At 43.4% G+C, this 16,319-nt stretch overlaps 1 protein-coding gene across 1 annotated transcript; it reads left to right on the top strand.

Moving 5' to 3' along the window:
* The first annotated feature begins 624 nt into the window (after positions 1-624).
* Positions 625-7,421, top strand: GJD4 (gap junction protein delta 4). The gene is made up of 2 exons (XM_053410208.1): positions 625-1,453; positions 4,058-7,421. Exons 1-2 carry the CDS (start codon positions 1,390-1,392, stop codon positions 5,233-5,235), a joined length of 1,242 nt encoding a protein of 413 aa, XP_053266183.1. The 5' UTR covers positions 625-1,389; the 3' UTR covers positions 5,236-7,421.
* The last annotated feature ends 8,898 nt before the right edge of the window (positions 7,422-16,319 follow it).

The raw sequence follows: 16,319 nt of genomic DNA, 5'->3' as shown, positions 1-16,319 counted from the left end.
CATAGACTAGATCCCATTGAAATGATTTGTTTAATTGGATCTGCTCTTTGAAGTATGATGGAGGCTGCAATCCTAGCCCCACATATCTGGGCGTATGTTCAATTGAATTCAGTAGGGCATACTTCTGAGGAGACACAGTTCAGATGGTGCTAACAGTTGGGGAGTGCTGACCCTGCCACCTCCATCTGCCGCCAGAGGCGATTGCCTCACTTTGCCTAATGGTAGGGCCAACTCTGCCAATCGGTTATCTATGGAAAGTCGATAAGCAGGATGTGAGTGCAATATCTCTCTTCCATTCGTGTTTCACAGGGACTGCCACACTGCCCCAATACTTGAGGTAATATATAAGCCACCATGACTAGTGGGCATTGACAAGCCTTATCATCCATAAATGTAAGTAATCCCCTGCTAAAATCACCTTCCAATGTGGTGTCCACCACAGCCATAGTTGTAACTAGGCACAGTGTGAGTGAATAAATATTTCCTTTTGTCTGACCTGAACCTTCTGAAATTCAGTTTTATTTGACTGACCCACCAAGTTTTATTATATCTCCGCGCCATGTATAATTGTATATACCTCTCCCATTAATTTCCTTTGAGGGGCGGAATGTGTGAGGAAGGAGATACTGTATATTATGAGAGCACCTCTGCGGAAGGCATTCCGCACAGACACACTTTTGCCACCACCTCTCAGCGTTCGTGCTTTTAAAGACCAGGCCGCCCAACACTGGGGGAGCAAGGCAGGTTTCATGTCCCCAAGTTCAGGGCTTTGTTGCCCCACAGGAATAAATTTCCTGTTCATTTACTGAGGAGAGTGAAATAGGAATGTGCAGAGACACCACTGATTTCCGTTGGTGACGCTACCGTGTGACCATCTTTTGGAAGCTGGATTTTATTTCTCGTTTCATATGGCGCTTCTGTAGAGGAAAATGCCATTCGCAGACATAACACTTGATGTTTCAGTATCCTCTTTCCTCACGTTATCCATTTTTATCACTTGTCGGGGGAGAAACAAAGCCGCTTCTATTATTTCTTCCACTGCTTGATTTCTCTTTCACCACTGAACTATCCCAGCAATTTCAGGAGGCTGGAATGCCCCGGGAGAGTAAGAATAGCCGACAATGGCAGAGATAATTCCTGTTGCCTTTTGTCTTCTTGCAGTTGTCGGGGCAGAGGTAAGAGCAATCAATAGGACTGTGAAGTTGTGGTATTTAGCTGGGTCTCCTAAGGAAGGCTCGTTTCTCTCTGCAGAGGATTTTGTTACTCCTGTTCCTGGCCAGCTCTCGAATGTTTTTTGCCCTCTCTGTTTAGATCGCCGTGGTTTTTGAAAATGCTCAATTTTTTCGTATTCCTTCAGTAAGTGGGGGATCCCTGCAACTGAGTTCAGACATGGAATGTTGGGATTCAGTCGGCTTTTTAATCATTGCTGTAAGCTACAATGTGACGATTATTGGTGAGTATTAAAAAAAACAAAAACCCACATCTTAATTTTTGTTCAGGGTTGGCACCCAGTTCCTGGAAACTGTCCTGGTTTTTGTTCTGTGCGTGTGTATTTTTGGTTGTTTCTATAATTCACTCATTTGCATTTTAATAACATTTGCTTGTAAATGAAAAATTTGCTTGATATTGCTGTTTGACGTCTATCCTTTATTTAAATTTAGGGCAGTTTTTGTTCTTTCTCAGTTGTTTTGGGGCTTTTTTTCAGCCGGAACTCGCTGGAACTCAGTTCCGGCACCTCTCAGATGGGCACCAATGCCATTATAGGAGAACACCTCTTTTTCTAGAAAAATAGCACATGAAGACAAATGCAGATGCAAGAACGTGAACTTATTATGCCTTGCATGATAGCCTAGTTTCACTTTTATTAAGCAATCATTTCAACAGTGCAGATCCCAGATGAAAATAAGGAGGCTTGAAGTAATTTGATGGGCAATTGCTGAACCAACTTCTCACTGAGTCCTCTGTTTGATTTTTGAGGCCAATAGCTAGCATGTGTACATCTGGTTTCCCCCTTAACTTTGCCCTGATCGAAAAACTTGATTCTGTCAGTCCTCTTGGTGCGAGTGATTTCTGTGGGTGTTTACACTCACATTGCCTACAGCAATTTGGAGTAAATAAATTAATGAAGGTCATCGCTAAGCTCTTAATGGGTTCAAGGCATTCTAGAATTGGCTCTCTCTAGAGCTGAGATGCCTTGTGTTCCCAAACTTGATATGCCGAATTTTTAGTTTCTTAAAATTATGTATTTATGGTATATCTTTCCCCCCTGATTTTTTTCCTCTCCCAGCAAATGGGGCTCCACCCTCAAGGTAGCAAACAAGCAAGCAAGAACAGTACTAAGAGTGCATGCCAAAAGCTTTGCATTTCCTCTGTCTCCATTTCTCTTCTCTTGTGATGAAAAGTTGGGCTTGTTGACCCTCCGATTTCTTTCTGTGCAGAACTTCCAAGTCTTTGGGCAAAAGGCCATAGCTCAATGGTAGGGCGTCTGCTTTAGATGCAGAATGTCCCGGGTTCAATCCCCAGCATCTCGGGGCTAAGAAAGAACCCCAGAGAGCTGCTGCCAGTCAGTGTGAACCGTACTGAGCTAGATGAACCAATGCTCTCATTCAGCATAAGGCAGCTGCTTCTGTTCCTATGCTTTATAAAAAAAGGGGAAGGGGAAAAAGCTTCTCTCAAATGTTCACCTGAGGTAGAACATTCACCTATGCTTCAAAATTGGGAAGCCTCTCCTGAGAAATGTTGCCAGGTGCACTTTAGGAGAAATCCTCAAATCGTCTGTAATAATAGCAAACTCTGTTATCTGAGTGCTGCACTCCAGATAGCCAAAGTGTTCCATCCATGAGGTGCTGGAGGAACTGCAGGAGGCTCAAAGGAACCCCAATGCTTGCTGAGGTATTGAAAAACCTTCAAAAAAGTGGGTGCCATAAAGTGGGTGGTGGGGTGGACGGAACACAGGCCAATGAAGACAGAGTACCGTATTTTTCGCTCTATACAATGCACCAGACCACAAGAAACATCTAGTTTTTGGAGAAAGAAAACAAGAAAAAAAATATTCTGAATCTAATATTCTGAAAATATTCATGCTGTGCAGTGAAAGCAGCAATCCCTCTTGCTGTTCTGGCTTCTGGGATAGCTGCGCAGCCTGCATTCGCTCCATAAGACGCACACACATTTCCCCTTACTTTTTAGGAGGGAAAAAGTGAGTCTTATAGAGCAAAAAATATGGTATGTTGTAGTCCAACAATGTTTTGAGTCGGTTAGGTTGTGGAAGGCTGATAATCTCCGATCTTCATCTCATTTCTCAAGGATTTCTACATTATGCACCTCAGCCACTTTCTGCCATGCGAGTCAAGACACAAGTGAAAACCCTTTCACATCCCTCTGTTCCCAATGTGAACAGCAACAGAGCCTTCTCAGAATTTATCATCATAGAATCTATCATAGAATCATAGAGTTGGGAGGGTCCGTGAGGATAATCAGGTCCAACCCCTGCAATTCAGGGATCTTTTGCCCAACGTGGGGCTTGAGTCCGTGCATCTCAGCTGTTGGCTCCCATATACATGACAACAGAGATAAATGGATGTGATCTCAGCTGAGTGTCAGGGGTGAACTCTTAACCAAAGCCCTCTGTTGCTGTATGCATGAAATATCTAGAGTAGGGTTACCATACATCTGGAATTTCCCAGACATAGCTGGAATATGGCAGTCGGAAACAGTGGCCAGGTGGAAATCTCTTAAATCTCCAGGGAAATCCGGATGTATGGCAACTCTTGTTAGAAGTCTAGATTTTGGCGAATTTCCTTAAAAATAGCTCAAAAACTTAAATTTTCAAAAACAACAACACCTCAACAACTTTTGTTTTCACTTTTTGAAATATGGCAACCATAATCTAGCCTCTTGCCTGCGTGTTGGCTGGCTGGCTGGTGTATGAGTGAGCCAATTGGTGAAGCTGGTGTGTGTTTGTGGTTGCCAACCAGGGTAAAAAAAATGCAGGGATTCTACAATACAACACAATTCCTTTAGCAATGACATGTCTACCTTTGTTCTTCCTTTCTAGGGAAGATTTGGTTAACTCTTGTGATCCTGCTGCGATTTATGGTGATATTCTTAGCAGCCTACCCTCTCTACCAAGACGAGCAGGAACGCTTTGTCTGCAACACTTTACAGCCAGGGTGCTCCAATGTGTGTTATGACATTTTTGCTCCCGTGTCCCACTTTCGCTTCTGGCTCATTCAGACTGTGTCCGTCTTGCTCCCTTACGCCATCTTTGGCGTCTACGTATTGCACAAAGTGTGCAGGCAGGTTGTGAAGGCACATTCCGCAGCCTACCGTCGCTACAAAGAGATCAAACCTTCGGCGGGCGGCAAAGTGGCAAAGAAATCGTCCAAAGGGAAAAGGAGCAGAGTCACCCATACAGGAAATGAAATGGCTGTTCCTGATTTTTCCAGGGCGTATGCAGTTCACCTTCTTCTGAGAATAGTGACAGAGGCCAGTTTTGGAGTGGGGCACTATTACCTCTTTGGATTCTTTGTCCCAAGACGTTTCTCCTGCAACCAAGCCCCTTGTTCAAGTTACGTGGACTGCTACATCTCCAGGCCCACAGAAAAATCCATCATGATGCTTTTCATCTGGGGGCTCAGCAGCCTCTCATTCTTCCTCAGCCTTGTTGACCTGGGCTTTGCCTTCCGAACCAATGCTGTGAGGAGTCGGAGAAGGAAGCTGCTGTCAGAAAGTTTCACGGCCGGAGAAAAATGCAGTCCTGGCCTGCTGCACCAAGGGGACAAGCTAAGCAACGATTTGCTGGGGGGCCAAGGCAACACAGCCGTCATTGACAACTGCAGCAACTGTTTGCTTGGCCGAGAGGTGAAGGAAGTGTGCTCCTTTCAAGCTGTGTTCAATCCTCAGCAAAAAAATGGCCCTAACCTCAACAGCAGCAACAGTAGCAACAAATCGTGTGTTGGATCTGCCCACCAAGAGGGAAAAGGGGTGTCTTTCCATGACAGTGAGCAGCCAGAGATCTCCTGTGAGCAATTGAGATTTGAGCAGCCGCCAGGCGTACTCAAAGGAGCGTTGGTTTTTAAAACCCTGGACGGGTGCCGTTATGGAGCCCATTCGCCTGCAAGTAGCCACAAGCCCTCGGTTCATTATTCTTCCCTTGAGAGAAAGGCTTCGGATGTCCAATCTGTCTGCAGCAGTGCTGGCTGCTCCAGATCCAAAAAATCCGAATGGGTGTAAAATGTCAGAATAGAATGGCAGAAAAGCTACTACCAAATACTGCCAATCTAAAGAACAGTGTAGGAATAGTCTCCTTGGTTGAATTGCCGTTCTGTGCATGCATCTAGATGGTTTGTTTTCTTTTACTAGGGAGACTCGCTAATGAAGTGTACATGCATGCTACATCTGGAGGTGCTTATTTATACATTTTGGCCACAAGCACAGAGTAGCTAAAGCAAAAGGGGAAATAACTAAATCTTCCCACATGTTTGCAATTGGATGGGTGGGGGCAGCAAGGCTCTGGTTGCTGGATGTGGCCCCTCCATCAACTGGCTACCCACTCTGCATTGGGAAGAAGATCTGAGGAGTGGATCCTGCTCTGTGCAGACAGGCTCCTCATGCGATTTAGAACCCTGTGCGGTTGGGGTACAGAGTCACACAGGGAACCTGTGCATGTTGATGGGGCTCCCATCGTCAGATCTTTCTCCCAATGCATGGATGGGGGAGTGGTGCTGATGGAGACCCAAAGGAGAGGTGAGGAGGTAATCATAAAAGGGAGAGCCCCTGTGAAGAATGAATGAATGTGCATTTTTGAGGCAAAATTCAGGACTCTGAGAATATTGGCTTGTGTGTGTGTTTTACCAAAAAACCCCGAACATGTTTCTGGACTTAATGATCACAAGAGAAGCTCTAAAATGCAGACTGAAATATCTGTTGAATTCTCAGAACTCCAAACAAGAATTTCTGTGGTCTTTACTGCTCTGCCTATCTCTCTCTTTTGCATCTCCTCCTCTGAATAGCAGAAATAGAATACTGTGGTACCTCTGTTTGCGAACGGGATCCGTTCCAGAGGCCCATTCGCAACGTGAAAAGAATGCAACCCGCAGAGGCGCATCTGCGCACACACAGGTTGCAATTCGCCGCTTCTGCGCATGTGCGTGATGCCATTTTGCTCATCTGCGCCTGCACAAGCGGCGAAACCCAGAAGTAACCCTTTCTGGTACTTCTGGGTCGCCACGAGACATAACCTGAAAGAACATAACATGAAGTGGACGTAACATGAGGCATGACTGTTTTTTTGTTTTTTTTCTAAAGCAAATCCACGCACCAAGACTTGGATCGTGGAGTCGCATAGCTTGGATTCCCCTTGTTCAAGAAGCTGGTTTTAAAAAGGGCCCATTCACTTTCAAGGAGGGATTGAGGATGGGGGTCCCAGGATGCCTTGATTCCTCTGATGGAACTTGCATGCCTTTTGGTGTGAGATTTGGCTTAGTTGCAGAGAAGTCATTGTAAGCAGTATGTTTTGAATGCTTAGTAGCAGTCCTTTTATTTTCAGCTTTTGACCAATTTAGAAGTGCATACATGGCAGCAGCTACAAAAAGAAAGTTGTTGGGGGAGAGAGGAAATGTCCCACATTTGTTTTTGTCCCTTCGATATTACTCATTAACCATTAAAATATGTGTACAACATGTGCATTGACAAATATTTCATTCATTTCCTGAATATTTCGACATTCACAATTTCAGATTTCTTTTTAAAATAATAATAATTATTTATTAAATTTATACACTGCCCTTCACCCGCAGATATCAGGGCAGTTCACAACATAAAACATAACATTTCTTCACTCATTCTGGAATCACTTAGGTGTCAGAAGACATACCAGTTTGTATTTTTAAAAAAGAATAATTCATCTTGAAAAGCGCGTGTTCTGTAAAAGTGCACAGAATGTAGTAGATCAGTACAGAATACGGATTGCTCCAAACGTCAGCTTTCATATTTGAAAGAGAAAGCATCTAGTCTTCAGCATTTGTGAAACGTATGCTTGAAAGTGTGGGGGCAATGCCTGCCGAAAAATTCAAAATTTAAGGTTGGTATAAACTGTCTAATGGTCAGAGATGGGATTTCAGTGCTCCAAATGGCAATGTATATCTCCCAAACCTGCATCATGACAATTGGTTTGGTTGCATGATGTCCAACATTAACAGAAATATATAGCTGTGGAGTGGGATTATTCTGATAGCTCAGCCCTATCTATTTTTCCTCTTACTGGAATTTTGGAAAGCTTTGCTTCTGATCCATTTCTCCCCAAAGTTTGCTAGAAGTGCAATTGCAGGCCTGTCTGTGCTATTAAAATGAAATCTCCCCTTTAGTACAATCATGTGATCGACATACTGCTCTCTATAAGAACTGGAAGAGTGTAAGCTTTAAACCAAATAAGTCAGTACTTGTTTAATTTCAAAGGGTCTACACTTTGTATGGCTAGTACTGGATGCAACCCTTTACCTCCACGTTGCCCACCCTAAGAACTAGCAGATATCTTAGCAGAGTAGAAGTTGTTGAACATGTTCTTGCTTCGTTGACAACTGGATGCATACAAAAGTTGGCCTTGATAAATTCTACAGCATTGCAAACTGCCCAATGTTTTAGGATGAGTCTGATAGACCAGGCTGTGAAAGGATGCCTGGCTTATAATGGAAGACAGTAATCAAAACTCTTCCAGAAAATCTGGATGAATTTCCTGTGAGTGAAATAGGGAGGCTATCTCATTCTGCCCAATTTGATTTTCTTTCATTTCCCTTCTCTTTCCTGTTCTCTTATTAATCATTTTAGCTACTGCCTTTTTTTCAGGCTAGTGTGGTTTCAAGACTGAACTTGGGTTTTTGGGAAGGTGATAGGAGTTGTGACCCTCTTACACTTTGCTAATCTGGTATTGGGTTGAAATGCACCACAATTAATTCATGGTTTTAAAACATCAGTGTGAGATATTTGTCTTGTAGTGTATTGGGTGAGTAGGTTTATACATTTTTTAAACCTCTTTGAGAGTTACTGTTACCTCTAAAATCAAGAATAGGTTTTCATTTCATCAGGTTATGGATGAGCTGGAGATTTTAGTATTATAGCATTAAAAAAACAATAATATTGCTAATATTTTACACATCTTGCGTTTATGTGTTACTATTCCGAATGTTCTCACTGGAGTAGGATAATAATCCCTAAAATATAAATTCTCTACATAGATTCAAAACGAAACAAAAACTGGTTAATTATCATAGCTAACTGGCCTGAAGATACATTTCCTTTCAGTTGAATCACTTTTACTAGATATTTATGAATTTCATCCTTTTTACCAGCAGAGGGCATGGTGCAAAGTTCTGTTCTCTTATTCCATGGAAGGGAAAACATTAGGATACTTCTTGCTCATGCAATACCATATAGGCAACTTTCTCTGAAGCCAGATAGGGTAGGATATTGGTTTGCCTAGAGCCTTTACATTTGGCACTATTTCTTAACAAGCGTGCCTGCAGCTAGATATTGTCAAACGCCACTCCAGTCTCCACTAGTGGTGCAAGATTCCAGGGGGTTGCAGACGTTCTTAACGGGGTCTGTGGGGGCAATGAACCACGACAGAGACCCAGTTAAAGAGGCTTTGCTCTCCCACAGGCTCATTTTAGAGGCCTGACCGGGAATCAATTGTCCCACGTATCTGTGTCTGCCATTCCTGCAGTTAGAAGAGGAGATGCCCCATCAGAAAATCAGAACTGGATGATGTAGGTGGAGCAACTTTCAGAGACAGAACCTGCAGCCCAACTTTCCCCTTGGGAGTCTGAAATGAAACATTGCTGCATTTGCAGGCTGGAGTTCAGAGCACCAGCCAGTCCCACGCCATTCCAACCCTTAAAAGATTGACACACTGAATGAATTTGCTAGTCCTATATAGGATTCCACCTGACCCAGTCCTAACATTTCCCTGGGTATACTCTTTGCTTTGGGCTCCCATTGATATATTATGCACCATTTCCTTCTTGGCTTTTCTGCCAGCTGACCATCTGTTGGGTATAAGTAGCTCCTCTCTTCACTGAGCCTGATGTGAACCCACTTTTTACAGGAGCTGAACCATGGCTTAGTGCAAACATGGCTACATACCCTCCAACACTTCTCTGAGGAAAATAGGGATGCTCCATTCCATAATAATTTTACTATTTATATACCACACATCTTACTGGGTTGCCCCAGCCACGCCAGACGGGTCCCTATACAAGATTGCCTTCAGATGGCTTGGAGGTCAGGTAACTCCATGCTCTCCAACATTTCTCCAATGAACATAGGGACATCCTAAGGAAAAGTGGGACATTCCAGGATGAAATCAGAAACGAACTGCTTCTCTAAATCAGGGACATCCCTATAAAATAGGACACTTGGAGGGTTTGTGTATCTAGATTGCTCCTCCCTGGTCATTCTGCTGTGCCACTGTCTTGTGCTAGGCCACAACATGGCTTAGGCTGTTGTCCAAACCCTGGCTTGAGTTTAATAACCATGTACTGTAACCAAGGTTTGCCCCATGGTTTACAACAGGAGTTGGCCCTCTAAATGTTGCTGAACTACAACTCCCATCAGCCCTAGCAAGTGTGGCCTGTGATTAGGGGTGATAACAGTTGTAGTTCAGCAACATCTGGTGGGTCAGGGTTTCCCCACACCTGCTTTATTTCTTGTGGTTGTGTATTCAGGAGAGCTAAACCACAAACTGGGTTTGAATGCCACGCAAACCATGGTTTAGGTCTGTGCTGCAAATAACCAGGAAGCAGCAAAGTGGCTGTGAGCTCCTCTCCAGGAACATGCACATGTGCATTAAGTCATGGTTTCAGTTTTTGTGACATGCAAACCAGGCCAGTGGTTGCACCTGGGGAAACTGGTCATATATGCCTACTGAATGTCCGCAGCATCATGGAAACTGGGATGGTGCTGGTGTGAGAAGAGCAGAGGGAAAGCTCATCATTATGCTACCCATTTAAAAATGTACACATGGTAAATAGAAGGCTAAGAAACTCCACTTGCAACTTCCTAGTTTGAATACTTGCTGTGAAATACACAAACGCAATTGTCACATGCAGTGATGTGCTCCATGGCCATTTTCTGGACAACTTGCCCAGAATGCAAGAGGCAGATCATTTATTTCCCAGACTACAACCTGCACAGAACCAAGAAATCAGTACTTCACCCCAATGAGCAAGTTCTTCTCTTGTACCAGAAGTCAGGGGACTTTTTACCTGGAAAACCTGTAGAGTTCTGTGTCTCCACCAATGCTCCAACTCTCAGTACTTTTGCCAGTAACAGTGTTCCTTGGGAGTTTGAGACTGAAGGAATGATGGGCGCACATTCTTATATTTCGAGAAAGTTAAGGGTACCAACTCAAAACAAAGAAGGCAAGCTGCAAAGATCCAATAGCTGATAGTCCCCTCAGTGGACATATGCTGCATTGGTTAGTTTAAAAAGCCATACAACTTTGCCATTCTGCTAATACGAACATTGTAGTGTTTGGGTCCACATCAGCCACATCTCTAAACACAAAAGGGAGCAAACTTCTTTTGACACGTGCATGGTATTGTGCATTCACAATGTTAAACTTTTAAATACAGAATACTTAATCCACAGTAAGTTCTGTGGTCACAAGTGCTAATGGCATTCTCTGCCTAGATGTTCATTGATTAACTCGCTTCCTTACACCAGGGGAGGGAAACCTGTGGCTTGTCAGAGGTTTAGTTCCCATCATGCCCAGCCAGCAATGGCCAGTGGTCAGGGATGATGGGAGTTCTGGAGCACCGCAGGTTCCCCAAAACTAATCTAAAGAAATCAAAGAGTGGTCAGTGTGTAGGTAGGAAGAGAGTGGTAATTAATATTAGTAGTTGTGATTACAGAACTGTAAGCAAAAGGAAGTGAAATGTTTAAAGGGAAACTGTGGTATGTGATTTGAAGCCTGTTCTGGTATCTTTCTCCTCAAGTGTCCAGCTCAGTCCTATTGCTTTTCACTTGAAAGCAAACCCCATTGATTTGAATACAACTTCAGCATATTGCAACTTGACTCTTTTTAAAATAAATTTAAATGCAGACTAATTTAAACTATGCATATGAATACAAAAAATCAGATAGTATTCAACCAGGTTTTCCTCAGAGCTGCACTACAGAGATGAATGAACATGGCTAAATTTGATTCATTTAATAGGTTTACTCTGAGTAGAATTTACTTGTAATACCACACATAGTAAAAATACCCACTAACTAATCCATGCAGCAGCCATGTAAGCCTGAATTAGCTTACTGGTGATACGACAAGTATGCAGTCCATAATGTGGATTGACACCATTTTCCTACATTAAAGTGAGTTGTGCGCAGGGTATTTTTCTTATGCAAAGCAAATCTAATGAAGTGGGGGTGGAAAGAAGCAGCAAATTATGACTGCCTGTTCTGAAACCAAATGTTAAAATGCACCTAATTCCCTTCATTCTTTTTATCAAGAGTGCATACTATTTAAATTAGTACAAATAAGTTGTTATTCACAAGCAACCTTTCTGTTCCACTTTGCTTGGGGTTAATTTCCTGTGTGGCCACTAAGTGGCACTGCTCCCTAACTATTCACAGGACGTTTTCCTCTAATTTTCTAAATTCGTCGCTTCCTCAAAGTCGAATTCAAGAAGAAACCAACTTGACTAATTAGGAAGACTGATCTTGAGAAACATCCACTTTGTAGGGTGTTTATAATTTTATCCAATTTGTTTTAACTGTGAGGAGTTCTCCAATGTGGTCATGAACTTTCACAGCTTTCTACAGATTCCTTCAGGCTTGTTTTTATTTGCACTGCTTTTTAGCCCAATCTGTTCACTGGGGAAAAGCAGTATTTCTTAAAGGACCAACCAACCACCACCTAGATTTGCAACTAATTACGGGGATTTAAAGAAGCTGTAAAGGGCACTTCACATGTGGAAACACGTGTTGTTGAAATGTGAAATAACCTACAGTCCCACTGTAGTTCAGTAGGAGAGCTCAGTTGGTTAGAGCATGGTGCTGATAATGCCAAGGTTGCAGGTTCAATCCCCATATGGGACAGCTGCATATTTCTGCATTTTGTGGGGTTGGACTAGATGATCCTCAGGGTCCCTTCCAACTCTACAATTCTATGATTCCACCCTCGGGGCTCCTAAGATTTCAAGTGACTGACCTGTAGTGAGACAAAAATGGCATTTCTTAGTACTATTCCAGCTTATAAGGAAAAGAACAATCCTGCCAATGCATACAACAGTAACAAAGTTTCTCAAGTACCTTTTGCATTCATCCAGCCACTGATCATATACTGCAGAGTAAACCCATTGCAGTCAGTGGGCTTAAGCTAGTCACGTTTATAGATTTCAGTGGGCTTAATCCAAGGATGACTTTACAATACACTATGTCTTATTTCAGTGGGACGCGGGTGGCGCTGTGGGTTAAAGCCTCAGCGCCTAGGACTTGCCGATCGAAAGGTCGGCGGTTCGAATCCCCGCGGCGGGGTGCGCTCCCGTCGTTCGGTCCCAGCGCCTGCCAACCTAGCAGTTCGAAAGCACCCTAGGGTGCAAGTAGATAAATAGGGACCGCTTACTGGCGGGAAGGTAAACGGCGTTCCGTGTGCTGCGCTGGCTCGCCAGATGCAGCTTGTCACGCTGGCCACGTGACCCGGAAGTGTCTGCGGACAGCGCTGGCTCCCGGCCTATAGAGTGAGATGAGCGCACAACCCTAGAGTCTGGCAAGACTGGCCCGAACGGGCAGGGGTACCTTTACCTTTACCTTTTATGTCTTATTTCAGCCTGTAAGCCAAAGTGGTGACTACAACTTCCCATCAGCCTTGACCATCAGCCTTGACCATCAGTCATACTAGCTGGGGCTGATGGGAGTTGGGAGTCCCAAGCATTGGCTACCCCTGCTGTACGTCATTGTATTGCACTGGAGAGACTCTTGAGAGTCCCATGGACTGCAAGAAGGTCAAACGCATCCATTCTTAAGGAAGTCAGCCCTGAGTGCTCACTGGAAGAACAGATCCTGAAGCTGAGGCGCCAATACTTTGACCACCTCATGAGAAGAGAAGACTCCCTGGAAAAGACCCTGATGTTGGGAAAGATTGAGGGCACAAGGAGAAGGGGATGACAGAGGACGAGATGGTTGGACAGTGTTCTCGAAGCTACCAGCATGAGTTTGACCAAACTGCGGGAGGCAGTGGAAGACAGGAGTGCCTGGCGTGCTCTGGTCCATGGGGTCACGAAGAGTCGGACACGACTAAACAACTAAACAACAATAACAACAACGTCTCTTGGAAAGAGCACAAGTTGCTCCCCATTTGCTTTTAGTTGCTAGAAAATGCACACTCTAAGCTACTTACTGCTTGGACAAGTCAAAGCAACAGCTTCACTCCTCAACCCCCATCTCACTTTAAAAAAATAATTTAAAAAATGCTGACTGGGCTATTTTAACTCAGCAGGTTGTGTTCTGCTTCAGCAGCTGAAATCACATAGGAGCCAAAAAATAAATAAATTAAAAAACAAACAAAATTCTTTGGACAAAACACATATGGTAAGTTAATTTCCCATCTTAAGTTTTCCCTTATACAGGGAACAATAATCAAATGAGGAAATCCCTGTTTGGGGATTTTTAAAGGAAGGAAAGAGAAATGATGCATCAAACAATGGTAGTTCTTCACTTGCAAGGAATTGATTTGTCAGCGTGGCAGAACTTAGGCTTTGGAACTCCCTGCCCATGGATAATCATTTTACTGAACCGTTTTGGGCACCTACTAGAAACCCTTCTTCTTTAAGCAAACCTACCCAGACACATAATTTAAGTATGTCTTTCATAACGCTTATTTTAAAACTGATTTTATTTTTGGGAAAAAATTAGGCTAACTCTTTAACATATGGTCTTATTGGTGAATTTACTGTATATTCTATATTTTATGTAAATCGCTTAGAGGTTTTGATGGTTAAGTAGTATATAAATCCTGTTTAATAAATAATAATGGGTTGCATTCAACTAAGTTTTACTCAGATAATACCCATTGAAATTAGTCATGTTTGTTAATTTCAGAGGATCTGCTCAAAGTTCAACTGAGTTAATACTAGTAGCATGGAGGCAAATGTGAAAAATATACCAGGTCTACCCTCTCTCACTCAGTGGTGTCAGGGGATTTAATATGTCACCACACTGGGAGAAAACGGAGTAGACCTTCCCTTTTCACAGTTCTGTTTGCAATTTTGGCCTTAAGCAAAATGGCTGCCTAGCACCAAACAGTCCTGGGACAGTTTCGTGGTTGTTTTTTTTACTGCTGAGATGCCCTCTGATCCATTGAGCATGTATTCTAGAAGATATAACAGAAGCCACAGGCATACAAATATGAAGCAGAATATAGCTTTTTGTGTATTGAAACGTTGGTTCTAAAACAAATATTGTAGTGCTAGAATTTCAAGCACTGAAGACTTCCCTTCACGCGCACACACTCACACAATGTCGTGTTGGTAATAGTTCTCCTCTGGTTCAATTAGTGGCTATAGAGAAGAATTTTGTTCTCTGCAAAAAGAAATGCTTTAAATTGAAGCAATTGTAAGAAGACCACCTGTAGAGTATTCATGGATTACTCTACCTCCCCCCCACCTTTATAATACTCTAAAACGTGGGCCTTACTGCCTGCAGTCTGACTAACAATGCTAGGAAAATCTGTTTAAAAGGCTGTTCTCTCCTTTTCCTCTGGTGTTCACAAACTGTTACAAGTCTCCCTTAAAAAAAAAAAAAAGAACGAAAAAGCAAACCCCACATTCTTTTTAATTGAAGGACTCCGTGGTGGCCAATTGGTTTGCAACAAGAGAATCTGGGCAGGAGGTGGGATTTCTTTGGAAAAAAAAGAAAAGAAAGCCACACCACACACTCCTATGCAGTACATTTAGAGAAAAGATCAAAGTTTTTCCCCAATCACAAAAGGAACCAAGATCCTGACAGATTAACCCTATTCATTTAGTTCCTCTTTAAAAGGAGATGTTCTGAGCCACTGGTGTAGACAGGTAAAAAGTTCAGCTTCCCCCAACCCAGGCATTCTGCTAATTCCACCGCCTCTTACCCCAATCAATTAGCTTTAGCCTTGACAAGGACAGTCTCCCAGAAGGGAGATATCTATCCCTAAGTGCTTTCCCCCCCACTCAAAAAAAAATGCTTCTGACAATTCTCAGCTTACTTTTCTTCCCTAAACCAGCTTTAGCAATTCTGCCTCAGCCTGCAGAAGGGGCAGGTGCTGATCACCCCAACAAGCATGGACAAAAACAGGCAAAATGGAGCATGCAGGTCTCTCGCATTCCTAAAGCAACATTCATTGGGCAGAAGTCAAAACAAAGCAGCCAAGAGAGACGAATACCCGGCCCTTGTTTATATTCCTTGTGACAGGGCAGCAAACGGCTGCAAGAGAAATTATGGCCCACAAGGAAGGTCTCGAGTCTCCAGTACATCTGCTTTAAAGGAGACCTGAAAAGTCTCTGGGAGGAAGCAGTTTGGAGTACCACTCTGGAATGGTTCCTTTTCTCTTTTTTCCTCACCATAGCGAGTATGGAGTTTTGCATCCACCCTGAGGATTTTCTGCTGTTTAAAAAGCAAAGCTCTGAGGCGAAATACCTCAGCTGCCCCTCCCAGCCTGCCTTAGATTTCAGATGGCACTATTTGAAAGCAAACTGCTTGTAGATTGGGAACCCATGTACACTTTTGAGTTAACAAGGCTGCTCCCTGTTGTCAAATCATACTCCGCTCCAGAGTTGGCAATGAATCTTAAAGGAGAAAGAACATGGGCCCTACAGAGGTTGCTGAATTACAACTCCCATGAGCCCCAGTCAGCATTGCCAGTGGTCAGGAATGTTGGGAGATGTAGTCCAACAGCATATGGAGAAACCATAGGCTCCCTATCCTTGTCTTTGAACAGCTGTTCAAACTACATCCCCCATCAACCCTGGCCATTAGCATGCTTGCTGGGGCTGATGGGAGTTGTAGTTCATTAACAGCTAGAGGACCAAAGGTCCCCCACACCTTTCTTAGAAGAACACTAAAGCACAGGATGGAGAATCAGTGGCACTTCAGATGTTGCTGGACTCCAGTTTCCATCATTCCTGACCAGGCTGGCTGGGGCTGATGGGAGTTGGACAGCAACATCTGGACTGCCACTGATTCTCCAACCCTGACTTAGAGGAACAAGGCCATTTAAATCTTGAAGGTGCAAACCCTAGACCCCTTCAAGCCTCCCATGATTTTTTTCCTAGCCAACTCTGCTCTTAGAT

This window comes from Podarcis raffonei, chromosome 12, assembly GCF_027172205.1.
Source record: "Podarcis raffonei isolate rPodRaf1 chromosome 12, rPodRaf1.pri, whole genome shotgun sequence".
NCBI classification, from domain to species: domain Eukaryota; kingdom Metazoa; phylum Chordata; class Lepidosauria; order Squamata; family Lacertidae; genus Podarcis; species Podarcis raffonei.
This window is presented reverse-complemented; position numbering and strand designations above follow the sequence as displayed.